Here is a 17,070-nt window from a genome sequence, read left to right on the forward strand (position 1 = left end):
ACACAAAAACTACAAAAAGCAAAACATAACAAACAAACAAACTTGAAACCCCACTAGCTGATTGCCTTAGAGTTAGAGTTAGAAAGTATGTCATTGGTATTAGACTGCCATTACAAAGAAAGCAAAACTCTGTTCTTTTACTATCCTGAATGTAAACATAGTCTATACTAGTGGAACTAAGCAGGAAAAGTTTCTATTCAGTGCATTTTCTTGTGGAAAAGATTGTCATTTCATTTGTGTAATGCTGGGATGAGAAAACATGAGGAAAAAAAAACTTCTTTAAGGGTGCCAAAGCACTGTAGAAGGCTACCTAGTGAAGTCATGGAATCATCTTCTCTGGAGATAGTCAAAATCCACCTGTAGAAAACCTGCTTTAGCAGGGGGTTGGACTAGATGATCTCCAGAGGTCCCTTGCAACTGATTTGTGAAATCCTTGACAAAGCAGTAGACACAATTCAAGGAGAAAGACCTCCTTTTTTTTTTTTTTTTTTTTTTTTTTAATCTCTTCCTTTCTCCTTTTCAGTTACCAAAGACAGAATTGATATATATATATCTTGGAATGCACTAAATAAGGTAGTTAGCTACATGTCTAATTAGGGACTTCATACGTGTGCAAGTGCCCTTCATTCTACCTTAATCTGAATGAATCTTTTCATTCATCATGAAGCTGCTTATCCAAAACAAGATCAAGTCTAGACCATATTAAAAGAGACTTATCTAGAAAAACAGAAACCAAATGTCTCACTTAAATATCTAAGTGATCATCTTTTAGAAGGAGAATCAGATACTGTCTATTATTTAAAGGGTCACCTTTAAATGATGGTACAGACAAGTGGGGATAAATTGGTGAAGAAAACAGCATGGTCTGGAATACACTGTTTTTGTTCTGCCTAGTAGGAGAATGGTAAGTAGTAAAATGGGGAGGGTTTCCTATGTCTTCTTTAACGACCCTGTGTTCTGCCTAAGATGGTATTTTAAGATTGCTAATTACTTCTGCAATAAATAAAACATGAAATTTGCTTGAAACTCGGTGATTGTAGTTTCAGCTAGCTACAAGTTCTTCACAGTAGCATTTCTTCAGAGATGCTTCATTCTTACAGTCCCTGAATTACACTATTTATAGACTTTCTCTTCTAACTTTGCAATTTAATTTTTCTGTTCTATTTTGTGTTTTGAATCTATTTAGCTGAACTTGGTGATTACGATCCTGATGAACACCCAGAGAATTATATGAATGACTTCAAGATTTTTCCCAAACAGTCACATAAGCTTGAGAAGAAAATAGCTGAAATACATAAAACTGAATTCAGGTAATTTAGAGTGCTGCTTTGTAAAGTCAGCTAAGGATTATTTTATCTGTTTCCACATTGCGTGTATTAACCCAGGCGGGTTTCTTTCTTCCTGTTTAATATGCTGAATTTGAAAATTCAGTTTCTGCTTAGTGGGTTTTCTTTTTCTAATAACCTTCATTAATCCTAGCTGTTTCCCACATGTGTGGTGGTAATTTAGACTGCATTTCCTTGAAAGAGGGGTCTGGTTATGGGAGTAGCTCACATCATGTGTGCTGTAGTTGATTAACAGAATGACATTTTTCAGTTTGGGATCAGAAGTACATGGAAGACTGTCTCGTCTTTGGGTGTGAAATATCTAAATGTAATGCATTACAGAATTCAGGATCGATATTGATTGCAATGGAACTGTAGGTTTTGTTAACAAAGATAAGATTTATACAGAAATGTGTTTAAAACAGTTCTGTGAAAAAAAAAAAAAAAAAAAAAAAAGGAGGTTAGATTTTAGATTCAGTATACACAAACTTTTTCTGTCCTAAACTCTCAATTGTGTGAGAAGGAGGAAGGAATAAAGATTGGTTGATCTCTCTCTAGGTTTCAAAGTTGAATATATCCCTCAAGTATTGTATTGCAGAAGAGTAGTAGCAGTGCTTTGTGCAACTGTCCCCAGGTCAGGATTGTCAGTGAATAGCATGCATAGTAACAGTGTCAGAAATTACTCATCATTTTGCATGGTGGAGAATATTCCTCTGAGAACCATGAGAAGAATAGGAAGTGCAGAAAATTAAATAAAATCAAACAATTAAATTAAGAGGATAATTTTTATTCAAAGATGATGAGGTTCATTGCACTTCCTTGAAACATGCCTATCTTGTTTAACAAAAAGAAGATTGTGAATCATCAAGTCTCCCTCCCCAACAAAAAAAGGGAAAAAATCCCCTATTTTCAGAGGAGTTGAAAATGAAAAGCGTTTGTTTTTTTCAGAAGTCTATCATATACATGTTGTTCAATCATAAGGTAAAATTACTGATGAGTGTGCCAGAATTAATGTGCTTCCCCTTTTTTCTTTCTTAAACTTATGTGTTTTGTTTATATTTCTTTTATATTTTATATAACAATATTTAAACAATATTTTAAATAGTGCAGCTATGGGGATATTTTTAGATTAGTTTAGGCTGAAGTTTACACAGATCCAGAGAAATACTGTTTAAAAACAAAACCAATTTATCTTACTTTAAGCACTAGTCCACATGATAGCTGGAGGTTTCCAAATGATGAATTCAACTTTTAAAAACCAAGGTATTTCATCATTTCAGCCATGGTTCAGTTGGGAATATTTTGATCCATTTGGCAGGAATAGTCTAGTCTTTTATTTAAAGTTAGGAGAGAGAAAAAGAAGACTTGTTAGAGGGAGCTGATGGCTTTTGTATTTAGCAGCCTTGGGAAGAGATGTATTTTTTTCAGTTGTGTTTTTCTCTTGTACATAATTCTGCCCATGCATCATAAATTTACCTGCTGGTCACTCTATTATGAATAATCAGGCTCATTTTTAGCTCATTTATAAATCCCCTGTTCTGATTAGAATAGTATTCCTCATCCTGTGACAGTGATCATTACAAGCCTTCACTCAGGTCTGTCTAGGATTCTGCTGCGGTCCATTCCTGCGCTCTGGTCCTCCTGTTGCTGCTTGTGAGAATATCCCTTGAATTTCATTAGTCTTGGCAAGGAACACCATTAATTATAGCCTTTTGGAAATTCAGGCAAATTGTATCAGTTCAGTTTCCTGCTGATTTCTTCAAAGAAGAAGTGTTTGAGGCAGAACTTTGATTTATAGCAGAACTCACCTTACATCTCATTTCTGTCTGTGTTGGTAATTCTCTGTAGTAGGTTTTGCCAATCTGTACACTGTTAATGTTAGACTTAGTGGCTTACAGCTTTTTCTAGATGCCAGAAGCAGTTTTCTTCTCACTTCCTCTCCTTCCTGACCATTTTTTTTTTCTTATTATCAGCTCACAGTGTTCTTTATATATTTGCCTGGCTGCAAAGACAGTTTGAGGGCTGTGTGCATAGCTGCTGCTTGGTCCTGGCAATTTGCATCTTTAGCTCTGTGTTCCAAAAACTGATAACCCTTTCTTACATCAAGCACTCAGCTGTCACATAAAAGTTTTACCTTTTTCATAATATTTAATTCCTTGGATCTCTATTCTAGGATTACAAATGAATAAAACATATCTGTCATATAATGAACTATATATAGAAAGATCTAGTGCTAGATAATCAGATTCTAGTATCTTAACTATAAAAAGATTATTAGAAAAACCACTGAGTTGTCAAGCTTCTATTTCTTGTTTATCAGCACATGTGTTTCATTGCATTCAGTAGAATTTTTTTAATAAAATTAGTATTTTGCTTCTCAGTGAGTATTGTTAGAAATGCTGAAGGAGGTTCCCAGGCCTTATATTTAAAAGGCACTTAAGTCACATGTTAAGGAATGGGAGAACAGAAGAGACAAAGCCATTTTAATCCAGTTTCCATTTAGCTAACTTTGAAAGAGTTATTTCTGAGTGACATCACTGCAGATGAATCTGTCCTTTCATTTTTTTCACATGTAAGCAAAAACTATGGAATCCATCTCTTCTGTGTAACCAAAGCCCTGTGGCTTGGAGGGTGCCAGTTCTTAATTGAATCCTGTCTCAGCATCCTCATTCTCAAGGTCTTACTACATGCTGAAAGAATTTGCCTTTTGAAAGTCACATGAGAATAGTGAGAGGAATGTCTGGGAAACAGCCAGTAATGCTGTGACAGTTGCCAATTACTTATGACTTTTTTGTGTCACTTAGAAGTCTTGTTAGCTAAAAAGATGTATGACAGATGTATGACATGGTACTTTTATTTCATGCTCTGTTTGCCTATGAAAACATCACTAGATTTTAGCAAAATGTAGGCTTTCCTATGACCATCTTCTTCACCTGGTTGCAAAAATTATAAACAATGGTGGATAAACAAATGTGTGAAAAAAATTTATTGTGCTGTGATTCTTTGTTTTGTGAGTTGTAATTAGTTATTCTCATTGAGAAAGGGAGACGAACAGTAATAATTTAATTGATCTTTACAGTGAATGGGCAAACAAGTGCCATGATGTCATATTCTCATTCCAAGTAAGGCCTCTTTTGAAACACGATGTACTGCTGAGAGAAAGAGAGATAATGGTCTTATGGCATAGCAGCTTAGAATGATGAGTATATGTTCACATTAGGATGAGAAGTGGGCACTTATTCTTGGAAGATTTGAAGTTGATTTGATTGCTATATGTTTGGGTATGGATATAACAGTGCAGCTACAGAATTCATAGCTACTTGCATTTCTGCTCACCCATCAGTTTTAACAGATTGGAAGAGATTTTGGCCATAAAAACAAGATATTCAATGAGTAGATCAATATATATTTCAAGTGAAGCAGATGCTTATGAATGTCTCCAGTTTACTCATTTAATATTTTAGCTAGACTAGTGCAAGTATTTATGAGGCTGCATTGTAAATCACATCACTGAAACAATCCAAATAAAAAAACATCTTTTATTTTTTGCTTGTCTTTCAAAGAAAAGTACATGGAATCACACATGCAGTTCTTAGTATTAGAGTATTTTACAGTATTAGAGATTTTATACACTGTACAATCTTCAGTGTATAAAGCTGTACTTTATTTCTGATGACCAAAAAAATCCCACCTTGACAAAATTATGATAAAGAATACTGTGTAGATCTGGGAGGGAAAAAAATGAAACCACAAAAAAATGTAACCCATCAAGTGAACTTGGGCAGAATCATGAAATTTTTTTGATAGAGGAGAGAGATGTTAAGCCAAAGATCATTTCTTCAAGCCTAAAGCAGGGATACTAAGATTTTTATTTATTTATTTATTTTAATTTGAGAAGATCACTCAGGCAGTCTTGATCTCTGGAATTTCAGAGCTGTTTTTAGCATATTAATAATTTTATAACTGTGCCCAAAACAGTTGTACTTTTTCCACAAAGTTGCTTAAGCAAATTTAGTTCCTGGCACTGTTTTGATTCTTGCTAGTGGATTTTACAGGCTTCTCTTACAAGTAAATGGAGGTCATATATATATCACATACCTGTTGTCAGTTTCTTCTTCCACATGTACTTCAGTGTTGTTACAAGTGCGTCATTTGTTTTAAAAGATGGATAAAAACTTCAGATGTTTTTACTACATTTACAGTGCCTTCTCTCTTCTCCAAGATACAAATTTATTCTGTCCCAAATCTTCTGTCTTAAAATAGAGTATTTATAACTCTGATAAATTCCCTGTCTTTTGAAGAGTACTTATCAACCATAGTTTCCTGAGATCAGACCTGAAATCCAGAGAATTCCAAAGACAAGATTCATATATAATCTGCAGAAGGGAACATCTGTTTGTTGAAATTATGTTTATTTTCTCCTCTTTTCATATGAAAGGTATGTGATGAAAGTACTTAGAGGTTGAAACTGAAGATCAGTCAAAGTCATGTAACTTAAATGAGTGTATTATGTAAGAAGCCCTAAGGACACATAATTTTGCCAATTAAATTATGAACCAATTCAAGTAGCTATTTCTCAGGCCAGTTTCATAGGTAAATTCAAACAGTTTATCATTACTTGGAGTTGCTGATGTTAATACAGGCTCAGGGTACTTGACCGCTACTTACTTGGCTATTCACTCCAATGTGTGACATTTTCTAGATTCTGCAAAAGTTTTATGTGGAAGAAAATCTTTTGGAAGAGGAAGAGATTTCCTCTGAGGGCATGAAATCACTGACATGTTTTGTTAATAACTATCTTTACTATCTTTAAGTATCTTCCTATATAAGAAATTTAAACTTTTAAACTAAAGGGTAATATTTTCATGAAAACCAGATTAACAAACTAATGCTTGTTTTTGATGAAAGATAAATGAAAAGTTTTGTTTAAATTTGTTTTGAAAGGTGTGTAATATCTTCATAATCTATATTGTGACTACACATTGCTGACTTAAGCATTTTTAACTTAACTTGTCTGCTCTAATTCTTTTTTTATTCCATTCATCATCGCATCAGTTACCTTTCGTGCTCATACTGGTATGAAGATTATCATAGAATCACAGAATCACCAAGGTTGGAAAAGACCTAAAAGATCATCCAGTCCAACCGTTCACCTATTCCCAATAGCTCCCACTAAACCATGTCCCTCAACACAACATCCGGCCTTTCCTTGAACACCCCCAGGCTCGGTGACTCCACCACCTCCCTGGGCAGTCCATTCCAGTGCCTGACCACCCTTTCTGAAAAGTAATACTTCCCAATGTCCAGCCTGAATCTCCCCTGCCATAGCTTGAAACCATTCATAGAATTTCCTGATCTGCACTCATCTGCTCTCCAGCTCTCATGCAGACATGGAGCTGCCAATGGAGTTATTGGCAGGCTTAACTACAATTATTACTACGGAGTGTATCCTGGGAGCTTGTCTTAGGAAACTTGCCAAGGATTGCTAGAAAATGATTTTCTTTGTAAGTGCTAATATTGCTTAATCCAAGATTAAAGCAACTTTTTGCATATTATTAAATATATTAAAAAAGACCTAAAACTGAATTCCTGTTTAGTACATCTGGACCAAAGTGGATTTTATATGACATTTAAAAGCTTCTTTCAATTAGAAGTACATATTGTCTGCCTTTATGTGTTTAGTGCTGCTACCACACTCATCGACACATTACGTTTAGCTTCTTGTACCATCCTAATCACATTTGTATCCAGTGGCCTCATACGGATGAGAGGAATCCAATCAAAATGACATATGTAATGCACCAGTACTTGCTGCCATACCACAGAAGATAGAAGCCAGTTATCTGGGAAATTGGAATCTGTTGCCATTTACATAGATGGGGGAGGATTCTGGAAAAGAAGAGGATTTGGGCTTAGGAGCAGCTGACTTACATGCTCAAGTAGCCAAAATTTTTGTAGTTCTCATCTATGCAAAGTGTAATCAAGGACTTGAGAGAGTTGAGGAGGGGGAGGATAGGTAGACGGAGTTCACAGGCAGATTGTCATGCCAGCTGCTCAAGGTCCACCTACATTACAGCTGGGGCTATTCTGAATGCCTTCTTCATTTCAGCCTTGATACCCTGTGGTAGCTCGCTTTATTTCCTAGTGTATGCACTTGTATTCATCATCAGGCTATATATATTGGCACATGCTACAGCAAATACAAAATTATCGGGTTCTTTCTAATGTAGCAGTCTGGTTTTAACATGCTGTTCTTTATGTTTTAGTGGGTAGAAAACATTGTTTCTGTTTAGCTGCATTTTCCTGGTGTTTTTTCCACTCCATAATTCTTAGCATGGCCAGAATGTGTGTTTCATAGATACATAGAATTTTCATAGGATGGCTTGGGTTGGAAGGGACCTTGAAGAGTATCCAGTTACAACTCCCTGCCATGGGCAAGGTTGCTAGTCACTAGATCAGGTTGCCAGGGCCCCGTTCAACCTGGCCTTAAATGCTTGCATGTATGGGGCAACCGCAGCTTCTCTGTGTAACCTGTTCCAGTGCCTCCTTAATATATGAGTAAAAAAATTCCCTTTGACATCTAATCTAAAACTCTTCTTCTTCAAAATCATTCCTCCTTGCCCTATTACTGTCTGCCTGTTTGAAAAGTCAGTCTCTCTCCTGTTTGCTTCTCCTGTTTTAAGTACTCAAAAGAAAAGGAAGGATTGATGTAGCAATAAGGATTGATATATTAGCTTAAGGACCAATATATTAATATAGCAAAGAGGAATTAATGTGTGCTACTTCTAAAACTTTCCAGTTATCTTTGCTTGGTATGTGGACAGTCACGTTTTTCAGAACGAGCCTTACTTCAATGAAGTACTGAAGTCACAACATAATTCTTTCATCTTTGCATTCACTATTTGCAGGGATGACTTCTTCATATAAACCGTTTTGAGTTATAGTGTACCAAGATAGAAAGCTGCTCATTATTGCATAACAAGTGATGGAAATTTGCTAATCTGGGGGAAAACAGCTAAAAGGTCAGCCAAGAGGCACAGAGAGGAAGCTGATGACAGAAAAATGAGGATGAAGTAAGGGAGTAAAGACCCCCAAAGCTATCTTCTGCACATGCCCAAAGAGACATTAGCATATTAATGAGTTATTGGAAAAGAATGGATGTGTATGCCAATGTATTGCATTTGTATGTCTTGACAGTTTAGAACCTGAACTCCAAGAAAGAGCACTTGATTTGTCAAGTTGCCTGGAATGGATTGCGAGAGTAAAGGAACATTCTTCTCCCAGTCTGTACACATCGGGTTGCCCCAACTCCAGTTCAACACCTTGTACTTGGTGCTGTTGAATCTCATTAGGGTGTCACAAGCCCACTTTTCAAGCTTGTCCAGATCCCTCCGAATGGCATCCCATCCTTCTGGTGCATCAACTGTAGAGTGCTGAGACTGCGCTTGATCTCATTCTCTAGGCTGTTGATAAAGATGATGACAGACACCATTCCCAACACTGACCCCCTTTGGGACACCACTTGTCATGAGCCTCCAGCTAGAAATAGAAGCATTGATCAGCCTTTCTCTTTTCCAATCACTGTGGGCTTTGCCTGACAGCCATGACTTTTTGAATATGTTGGAGAGTGGTTTAGCAACTACACTGACCATTTCCTTCAGTGCTGGGTGCTAATGTCCTCTGCATGGCAGTGGCATTCTGAAATTACAGGGGTGGAGGCAGGAGCAGCGGCAGGATCACTCTGTCTGTATAAAACTGCCACTGGGGACCGGAGCATACAGGACAGGCAAAAATGACATGGCGCGTCAGAAGAGTGTGGCATGGCAGTTTGCATGGGCAGTCTGAACAGGACAGGTGAGGAGGCAAAGCATCACTGTCCTCTCAGGAGACCTGGCTGCATCATGGACAACAAATCAGACCATGGTCTCCACTAGGCAGAAAGCTCTGGCAAGAAAGAATGTGGCAACTGAGATGGACTGCCTGCGTAAAAACGTGATGGATCAAGTCTCTGGCTGCAGTGAGTGCCTGAGCCTGTTGGTGCTGGTGAAGGGTGGCAGGGATTCCACCTGCATAAAGTGTGGGCAGGTAGATCATCTGCTCTTTTTAGTAATGGAGCTCAAGGGGGAGGTGGAGAGATTAAGGAGTATCAGAGAGTGCAACCAGGAGATAGATTGGTGGAGAAACTCTCTCCCAAACTTGCAAGAAAGACAGCATTGTTGATACTTTGCAAACGGTGGTGGACCCCCTCTATGCCATCACTGAGCAGAAGGAGGTGATTTAATACAAGAATTGTATTTTTTTTTTTTTTAAAACTGTGGGACAGTTCACTTGATGCCAGGCCTGTTGTCTGCTGATGGGTCTCACCTGCCTCAAATTGGGAAATGGACCCTAGCCCAGGAGCTGGCAGGGTTTGTTGAGAGGGCTTTAAAACTAGATATGAAGGGGGAAGGGGATAAAACTAGGCCTGCTAGAGGTGAGCCTAAGGGAATAGTGCCATGACTAGGGGTGAGGCAAGGGGCTCAGCTTATGCATCTACACCAATGTGCACAACATAGGCAACAAAGAGGAGGAGCTGAACACCAGTGTGTGCCAGGCTATGACTTGCAGTTATGGAAACATGGTGGAATCACTCCCAAGACTGGGGTACTACAATAAATGTATAGAAGCTCTTTAGAAGGGATAAGAAAGGAAGGAGGGATGGTGACATCGCTCTTTAGATTAGAGAGTGTTTTGGCATTGCTGTGCTTGTGGCAGGGAATGATGAGGTTGAATGTCTACAGGTAAGGATTATGAGGAGGAGGACCAACAAGGCAGACAACCTGGTAGGCATCTGTTGTAGTTCACCTAAACAGGATGAAGAGACAGATGAGGCATTTTATTAGCAGCCAGAAGAATCTGCGCAATCGCCAGCCCTTGTTCTCATGGGAGACTTCAACTTGCTTGATATATGCTGGAATTACAGTGCAGCACGGAAGAAGCAGTCTGGGATATTTCTAGAGTGTATAGAAGATAATTTCCTTCTGCAGCTGATAAGAGAGCCTACCAGGGAAGGTGCCTCGCGAGACTTGCTGTTTAGCATATGTACTAACAGTAAAAGGAGGGCTAAGGAGAATCTCCATTCTTTACTGGATGGGCAGGGACCATGGCCACTGAGGAAAAGGAAAAGGCTGAGTTTCTCAATGCCTTCTTTACATCTGTCTTTAAAATTCAGACCAGTTATCCTCAGGGTACTCTACCCCTTGACCTGGAAGTCTCGAATAGGAAGCAGAATAAATCCCCCACTATTCAAGTGGAAACAGTAGAGACATACTACTCCAACTGAACTTCCACAAGTCCTATTGGGCCAGATGGGAACCACCCGAGGGTGTTTAGGGAGCTGGCAGAGGTGATAGTCGAGCTTCTTTCCATCATCGATCAGTGTTCCTGGTAAACTGGAAAGGTCTCAGAGGATTGGAGGTTTGCCATTAGGACTCCCATCTACAAGAATTGTACAACAAGATTGTAAGGAGGATCTGGGGAACAATAGGCCTGTCAGCCTGACCTCAGTGCCAGGGAAGATTGTGGAGCAGATCATCTTAAGGAAGATCACATGGCACTTGTGGGATAACTGGGGGATCAGGCCCAGACAGCGTGTGTTCAAGAAAGGCAGGTCCTGCTTGACCAATCTGTTCTCCTTCTATGATCTAGTGACCTGACTGGTGGATGAAGGAAGGGCCATTGATATAGTCTACCTAGACTTCAGCAAAGCCTCTGACACCGTCCCCCACACTATTTTTCTGGAGAAGCTGGCAGCCTGTGGCTTTGGACAGATACACTTTGCTGGGTGAAGAGCCGGCTGGACAGCCAGGCCCAGAGAATGGTGGTGAATGGCAACTGATCAGAAGTAGTGTTCCCAGGGGGTTGGTGCTGGGGCCTATCCTCTTCAACATCTTTATTGATGACCTGGATGACAGCATTAAGTGCACCCTCAGTAAATCTGCAGATGACACCAAGTTGGGAGGAAGTGTTGATCTGCCTTGGGGCAGGAAGACTCTACAGAGTGATCTAGACAGGCTGGATAGCTGGGCTGAGGCCAGTGGAGTGAAATTCAACAAGACCAAGTGCCGGATCCTGTACTTTGGCCGCCAAAACCCCAGGCAATGCTACAGGCCTAGAGCAGAGTGCTTGGAAGACTGTGTAGAGGAGACGAACTTGGGGGAACTGGCTGACATGTGGCTGAGCATGAGCCAGAAGTGTGTCCAGGTGGTCAAGAACACCAATGGTATTCTGGCTTGTATCAGAAATAGTGTTGCCAGCAGGAGCAGGGAAGTCATCATTCTTATGGAAGATGTAGTCACAGAAGTAATCTAAAGGGTGATTCTTCACAGACAAACCAGATATATTTTTCCTCTCTTATCTATTCCTAAAGGTCTTTCTGAGTCAGTGAAAAAACAAAACATGATCAATCCATGTCATTTTTCTGTTTTTGGTGAGAATTCCAGAAATTCACTAGGAGGTATAGTTTATTTTAATTGAAAAACGTAGTTTGTATTACTGTAATACCGGTATCGTGTAGGTCCCTCCTCTTTTTATTTTTCTCTTGGAAATAGCAGTCATAACTCTGCTCCACCAGTGTTGTTGTTTTCTTTACTAAGCTAGTTCTTTCCATTCTCATGGTGAGATTTTGATTCAGATTCCACATTTAGCCTACTCATGTATTCAGCCGTACATAGGAATTCCCAAACTATAGGAATTTCTTCATCCGCTTCTGACCTGCCTCTCCACAACTTCTTTATCTGGGTGTGAAGGCAGCAGGATCAGTCTTGGATATGCACAGTGAGAAGGTGTTACATAAAAAAAAAAAAAGAAAAAAAAGAAAAAAAAAGAGAGAGACAGAAAGATGCTCACCCGAATTCAGAAATCTAGGCTCACAGGAAGACTGCACGAAGGACGGCTCTCCAGCAAAAGATCCTTCCTCAGTGGCTGTCAGCCCTTAAAATGAGGTCAAAAAGGGGTAGAGCCAGGTTGCACAGGTGAATTTTAGTAAATTTAAGTCATGTTTTAATACCAGTCAGTTCTTAGCATCTTCACTGTGTCCAAAGTATTAGCAGACAGAGTGTATGAAAACCATCTCTGATGTCTGCTAAAATCTTCTGAGCTTAGATCAAAAGTAGAACTACTCAGGATTTTTAGCGCTATAATTCTATAACTGTTAGAGGCTCAATCACTGGTAGGTTTAAAGTAACAGGAAATCTTAGCCTTGTGGTAGGTAGCTCTGAAATCAGTATATGACATAACTAAAAGCATAATTTCTTTATGCAAAATTCAGGCTTCTCTAAAGGAAATCCAGCCCTTGTTCTGCTGGAGGATGCTTTGTGCAGGATCTGGGATGTAGCAAGGACAGGATTTCATAGGTGGGCATCATCACTTAAATAGTCAGTGTTGTCTCTCCTGAGACTGCAGTGAAGGATGTTCTGAGGCAAGGCAAAGGATATTTGGTGGAGGCTGAACCAAGTTATTTAAAGTTTTATGACTTTGGGTTTTATGTTTGTTTTTTTCCAGGTTTGTAAAGAGAGGTATAGGAAGCATTTCTTGAAGCCAAATTGTTATGTACAGATTTAATTCTGTGAATTAATTACCTTTCAAAACCCTTCAAACCATAAACATCCAGAAAGGGTTTCTTCATGGGGCATGCACAAGTACTGTGAATCCACTGTATTCTCCAGCTGGTAACTTTGATAAACAAGAAATGAAACAAAGGGTGCAGAATAGTTATACTTTTTATTAACAGTGATGTATTAAAGTAGGTTAACAGCGTTTCAAAGCACTTCATAAATCAGTAAGAGAAATCACAGAACACAAATAAAATGACTCAACAAGGGTCAATCAAAATGGCACTGAGAATGACATTGAAAATGCTTTTTGCTGTTATTGCTATATAATCTCCATTTATTGAAAGGAATTGATGCTTGATCATGAGCATCAGGTCACCTCAAATGAAAGATATTAAGGGGAGAAAATTCTAGAATCAGTCAACAAAGCAAATATATCATTTGACAATCTTGAAAGTATTCCCTGGTGTGCATCCTGGTCTTTGAAATGCTTCAGGGCTGGGGGCTCTCTGGGGAATAAACAGATATTGTGCATCCTCTTGTATGCAATCCTCATGAGCCTAAAGTTAAAAATAAAGCCTGCTGCAGACTTCTCAGTCTTACTAAATTGTTTGTTTGATAAAAGTTTTATTAGGAACTCTTTGATTGATTGATTGATTCCTGACATGAATAATTAATTCATTGCTAACAGCTGTGGAGGACTAATTTTACAGATAATTCTTATTTTATTTCTTTATTATTTATTATTTATTCATTTCTACTGAAGATTTTCTTTGTAATATGTTACTGGTCCTGCTGAAAAACTTTGTCTTGAGGGAGCTGGCTACTAGAATGGTTGTGACATATAAAAATGGGATTCATCTTCAGTTCAGTATTGAATACTTATTGACTAAGCTGAGGTAATCACATAAGGTCAAAAGGAGTGACTGCAATTCCTTTACTTCATGGGCTGCATCCCCTCATACAGGCTGCACTGACTGCTGTCCCATGGGCTCCTCTATGTCTGCATGTGGAGATCTGCTCCACATAGTGCCTGTGGGCTGCAGGGAACAAACTGCTCTTCTGTGGGCCTCTCCTGGGCTGCAAGGAGCCTGGAGCTCCTCTTACCCTCCCCCTGCACTGACCCTGGGGCTGTAGGGCTGTTGCCTCACATTTCTCATTCTCTTTTCCAGCTGCTGTGTTGCAGCAGTTTTTCCTTTCCTTAAATCTCCTTTCCCAGAGGCACACCCAAGCATCAGTCATGGCTCAGCTCCGGCAGTAGTGGGTGTCTTTGGGAGCAACTGGAGCTGGCTCTATTCTAACATGGGGCATCTGCTGGGCTCTGCTTTCACAGAGGCCACTCCTGCAGGACCCTGGTTTTTAATGTGAGAGGTTGTTTGTTTTGAATAGAAACTTTAAAGGCTTTTTAGCAAAGCCAATAAAAGGTGTATCTATTGTGAAATTAGTGATTAACATTAAATGCTGGCTTTTGTTTGCTGATAGCATTTGCTACAGATAGCTTTTTATTTATTAAAGAAAGTTTCATTACTAAGTTATAAGTGAAAAGCATATTATGAAGGTTGAATATTATTCCCTTGGTAAAAAATGAGTCAGGAATTTATTTTTCATTTCATATTTCACAGATCTCTTCTGCTTTGTGCTGTTCTCTTAAAGCTGCCCACAATAGCCATTTTATTTGCCTGTAATCTGATAGCATCAAACTTGTAAATTTTGTCTCCTTTTTTTCAAGTATCACAGCTCTGCAGCTCTTTCAACCTGACATGCAGAAAGATAGCATAGTTCCGAAGACTAGGTGAGAGCATGATAATTCTGTTTATTAGTGTGTCTTCTTGCTTTAATAATGATTGCAAGGTAGTAGTGCTTTTTTCACTTCTGGAAATGCCAGATCCAAACAACTCAAATGCACAAATCGCATTATTTCTAATTATTTATCATTTCTACTTTCCTTGTACATTTATCATGACTACTTTCCTTTGTGTCAGTAAAGGAAATTATGAAAAAATTGGTTTTATAAGGTATTATTTTTCTGTAAGGCTTAGCTTCTGATCAGCAATCAGGTCTTTCATTTGTTTGACTTCTCCCTGTGCAGCACAAGCAATTTAAGTAAATTAGATTTAGTTAATTACTTCCATTCTTTGCAGTTGGTAGGTACATGAAAAAACTTGCTCTATCAGAGCTCAACAATTATGATTTATTGGTATTGAAAAGGAACAGGAAATGTCTAATGGAACCATCAAAAAGTTAATTGGGCAAAATAAGCGCGTTTGGTTTTGTTTGTTACTTTCATGCTGTTATTTTAAATATGTAGCTGTACATATGCACATTTCCAGTTTTCCATGTTCCCTTTGATATATGCTCTTCTCTATTAGATATTGGTGAAGGAAGGAGAAATGCAATTCTTTAATTTTGGTGTTTTTTTAATATAAAATAAATAAATAAATAAAATGCAAGTATTGTAGTATCAAGTAGGTCCAAAAGCCGTATTGGGAATTAAAAGACAGTGGAGTCCAGATGAGAATGAGTTAAAACCTTTTAACAACAAAAGTTGATTATACTGATATCGCCACAGGGCGTTAATGTGGTAGATTCAAAATAGGATTTGATATCTGTAAGTATGCTGGAATCATCTTCAGAGTTCAGATGAACTTCGGGCTGGTTGCTGAAACTTGTATGTCAGAGTCTTTTAATTTTCAGTTGTTCTAGGGATGGCAGAAACTGCTACAAGGGAAATTATTCTACATCATTGCACTGAATGTTTGTCTGTGCTCATTCCTTTGTGGCACAGGAAACAGAGTGAGAATGGGAGTCAAAGTGGAGAGGTATGATTAAGTATGACCATTCTTGTGTTTCTTGAAGGATTGTCAGTGCTCCATTTCTGGGATAATGTGTATGAGAAGGATTTATGAGGCCTAGCTTTCTAAAGGTCCTGAGCAGTGCTTGTCATAAAACTGTATATCTGTCAGAGTCAAGTTCTTTAGTCATACAAATATCTGAACAGAATAATGCTCAGAACGGCTCACTGTCATAACAGCACTCGGGCTGAGAGTAACACGACTTAGAGGAACTAAAACAAAACAATAAAACTTCATATATCAAGTTTGCATGCCATGTTTGAGGCTTTGACAATTGCTTCTAGACACCCTAAAAATAGGGGCATATAATGGAAATGCTGACAGATTCTAAACTATCACGGTGGTAACAAGCACTGCTATAATTAGGTGTGCTGAGTGAACCGCAATATGATTGCTGTGTTTATGCCCTGTGCTGGAAGGAATGTTTGTTAATCTGGACAATCCTTTTAGATGAGTTTGGGAGAAAAAGTTTGTGGAAAAAAGATGCTGAAGCTTCCTTAATATTCAGGGTGATGTGCTTCTTTTGATGTGTATCAAAAAACAAGAGATAACTGCAAGATGTTAGATGACTCTGGTTAACTGCATAATGTGCTTGTATCCAACAAGTGTTAAAGGAATTTACCTGAAAAGATGCAGCATTGGGTAGTTCAGTTCCAGAAGTGACATTAAAGTTTTATATCTTTACATTATAAACTGAACATTGTTGAAATTGTTTGTATTTGATAAAGAGTTTTTCTTTCCAGAGGTCAGAGCCCAGCTGTTTCTGAATTTAAGTTGCTCCTGAAAGCACATTCATTAGAAACTTATGGTGTTGATCCTCATCCTTGCAAGGTAACAAGTTTTTTTTTTTTTCTCAAACTAATAACATTTAATAAAAAGCCATTAATTGAATTTATTTAAATCTATATATTTTTATTTATTTATTTAGATATAAACAGGGAGTCAGTTATAAAAGAACTTATCCCTAGTACTGCATTTAAGCCGAAGTACATTTGAATCCATGCAACAATGAAAGAAAAGGTCTCTGCAGAAGAACCAGACTGGCAGGACGATATAGTAGTGTCAAGAAACTATGACTATGCTTGATAGTTTCTTTGCACTTACTGCGAAGGTTTCATAGATGCTCAGGTATTAAATACTTGCTTGCCAGGAATTACAAGATTCAGGCTTACTGTTGTCCAGAAGTTGAAGCAAATTATTAGACCTTGGCAGAATAGTTTTTCAAATACCATCAAAATATGTAAGTCTTACGAAGAACAGCAAATTAAGTGATTGTTTTGTGGTTCCTTATGGAAGGCAACT

The 17,070-nt window shown here is 38.4% G+C and overlaps 1 protein-coding gene across 1 annotated transcript in view; it reads left to right on the forward strand.

Moving 5' to 3' along the window:
• Positions 1–17,070, forward strand: part of FRMD3 (FERM domain containing 3) — a gene marked incomplete at both ends in the record, with an annotated part of 143,151 nt that overhangs the window by 97,330 nt on the left and 28,751 nt on the right. Inside the window, 2 exons of the mRNA XM_079548643.1 lie at positions 1,187–1,310; positions 16,512–16,599. Coding sequence (XP_079404769.1) covers positions 1,187–1,310; positions 16,512–16,599 — 212 coding nt within the window. The remainder of the gene's footprint in view (positions 1–1,186; positions 1,311–16,511; positions 16,600–17,070) is intronic.

The sequence above is a fragment of the Tetrao urogallus genome (genome assembly GCF_951394365.1).
Source record: "Tetrao urogallus genome assembly, chromosome: Z".
NCBI classification, from domain to species: domain Eukaryota; kingdom Metazoa; phylum Chordata; class Aves; order Galliformes; family Phasianidae; genus Tetrao; species Tetrao urogallus.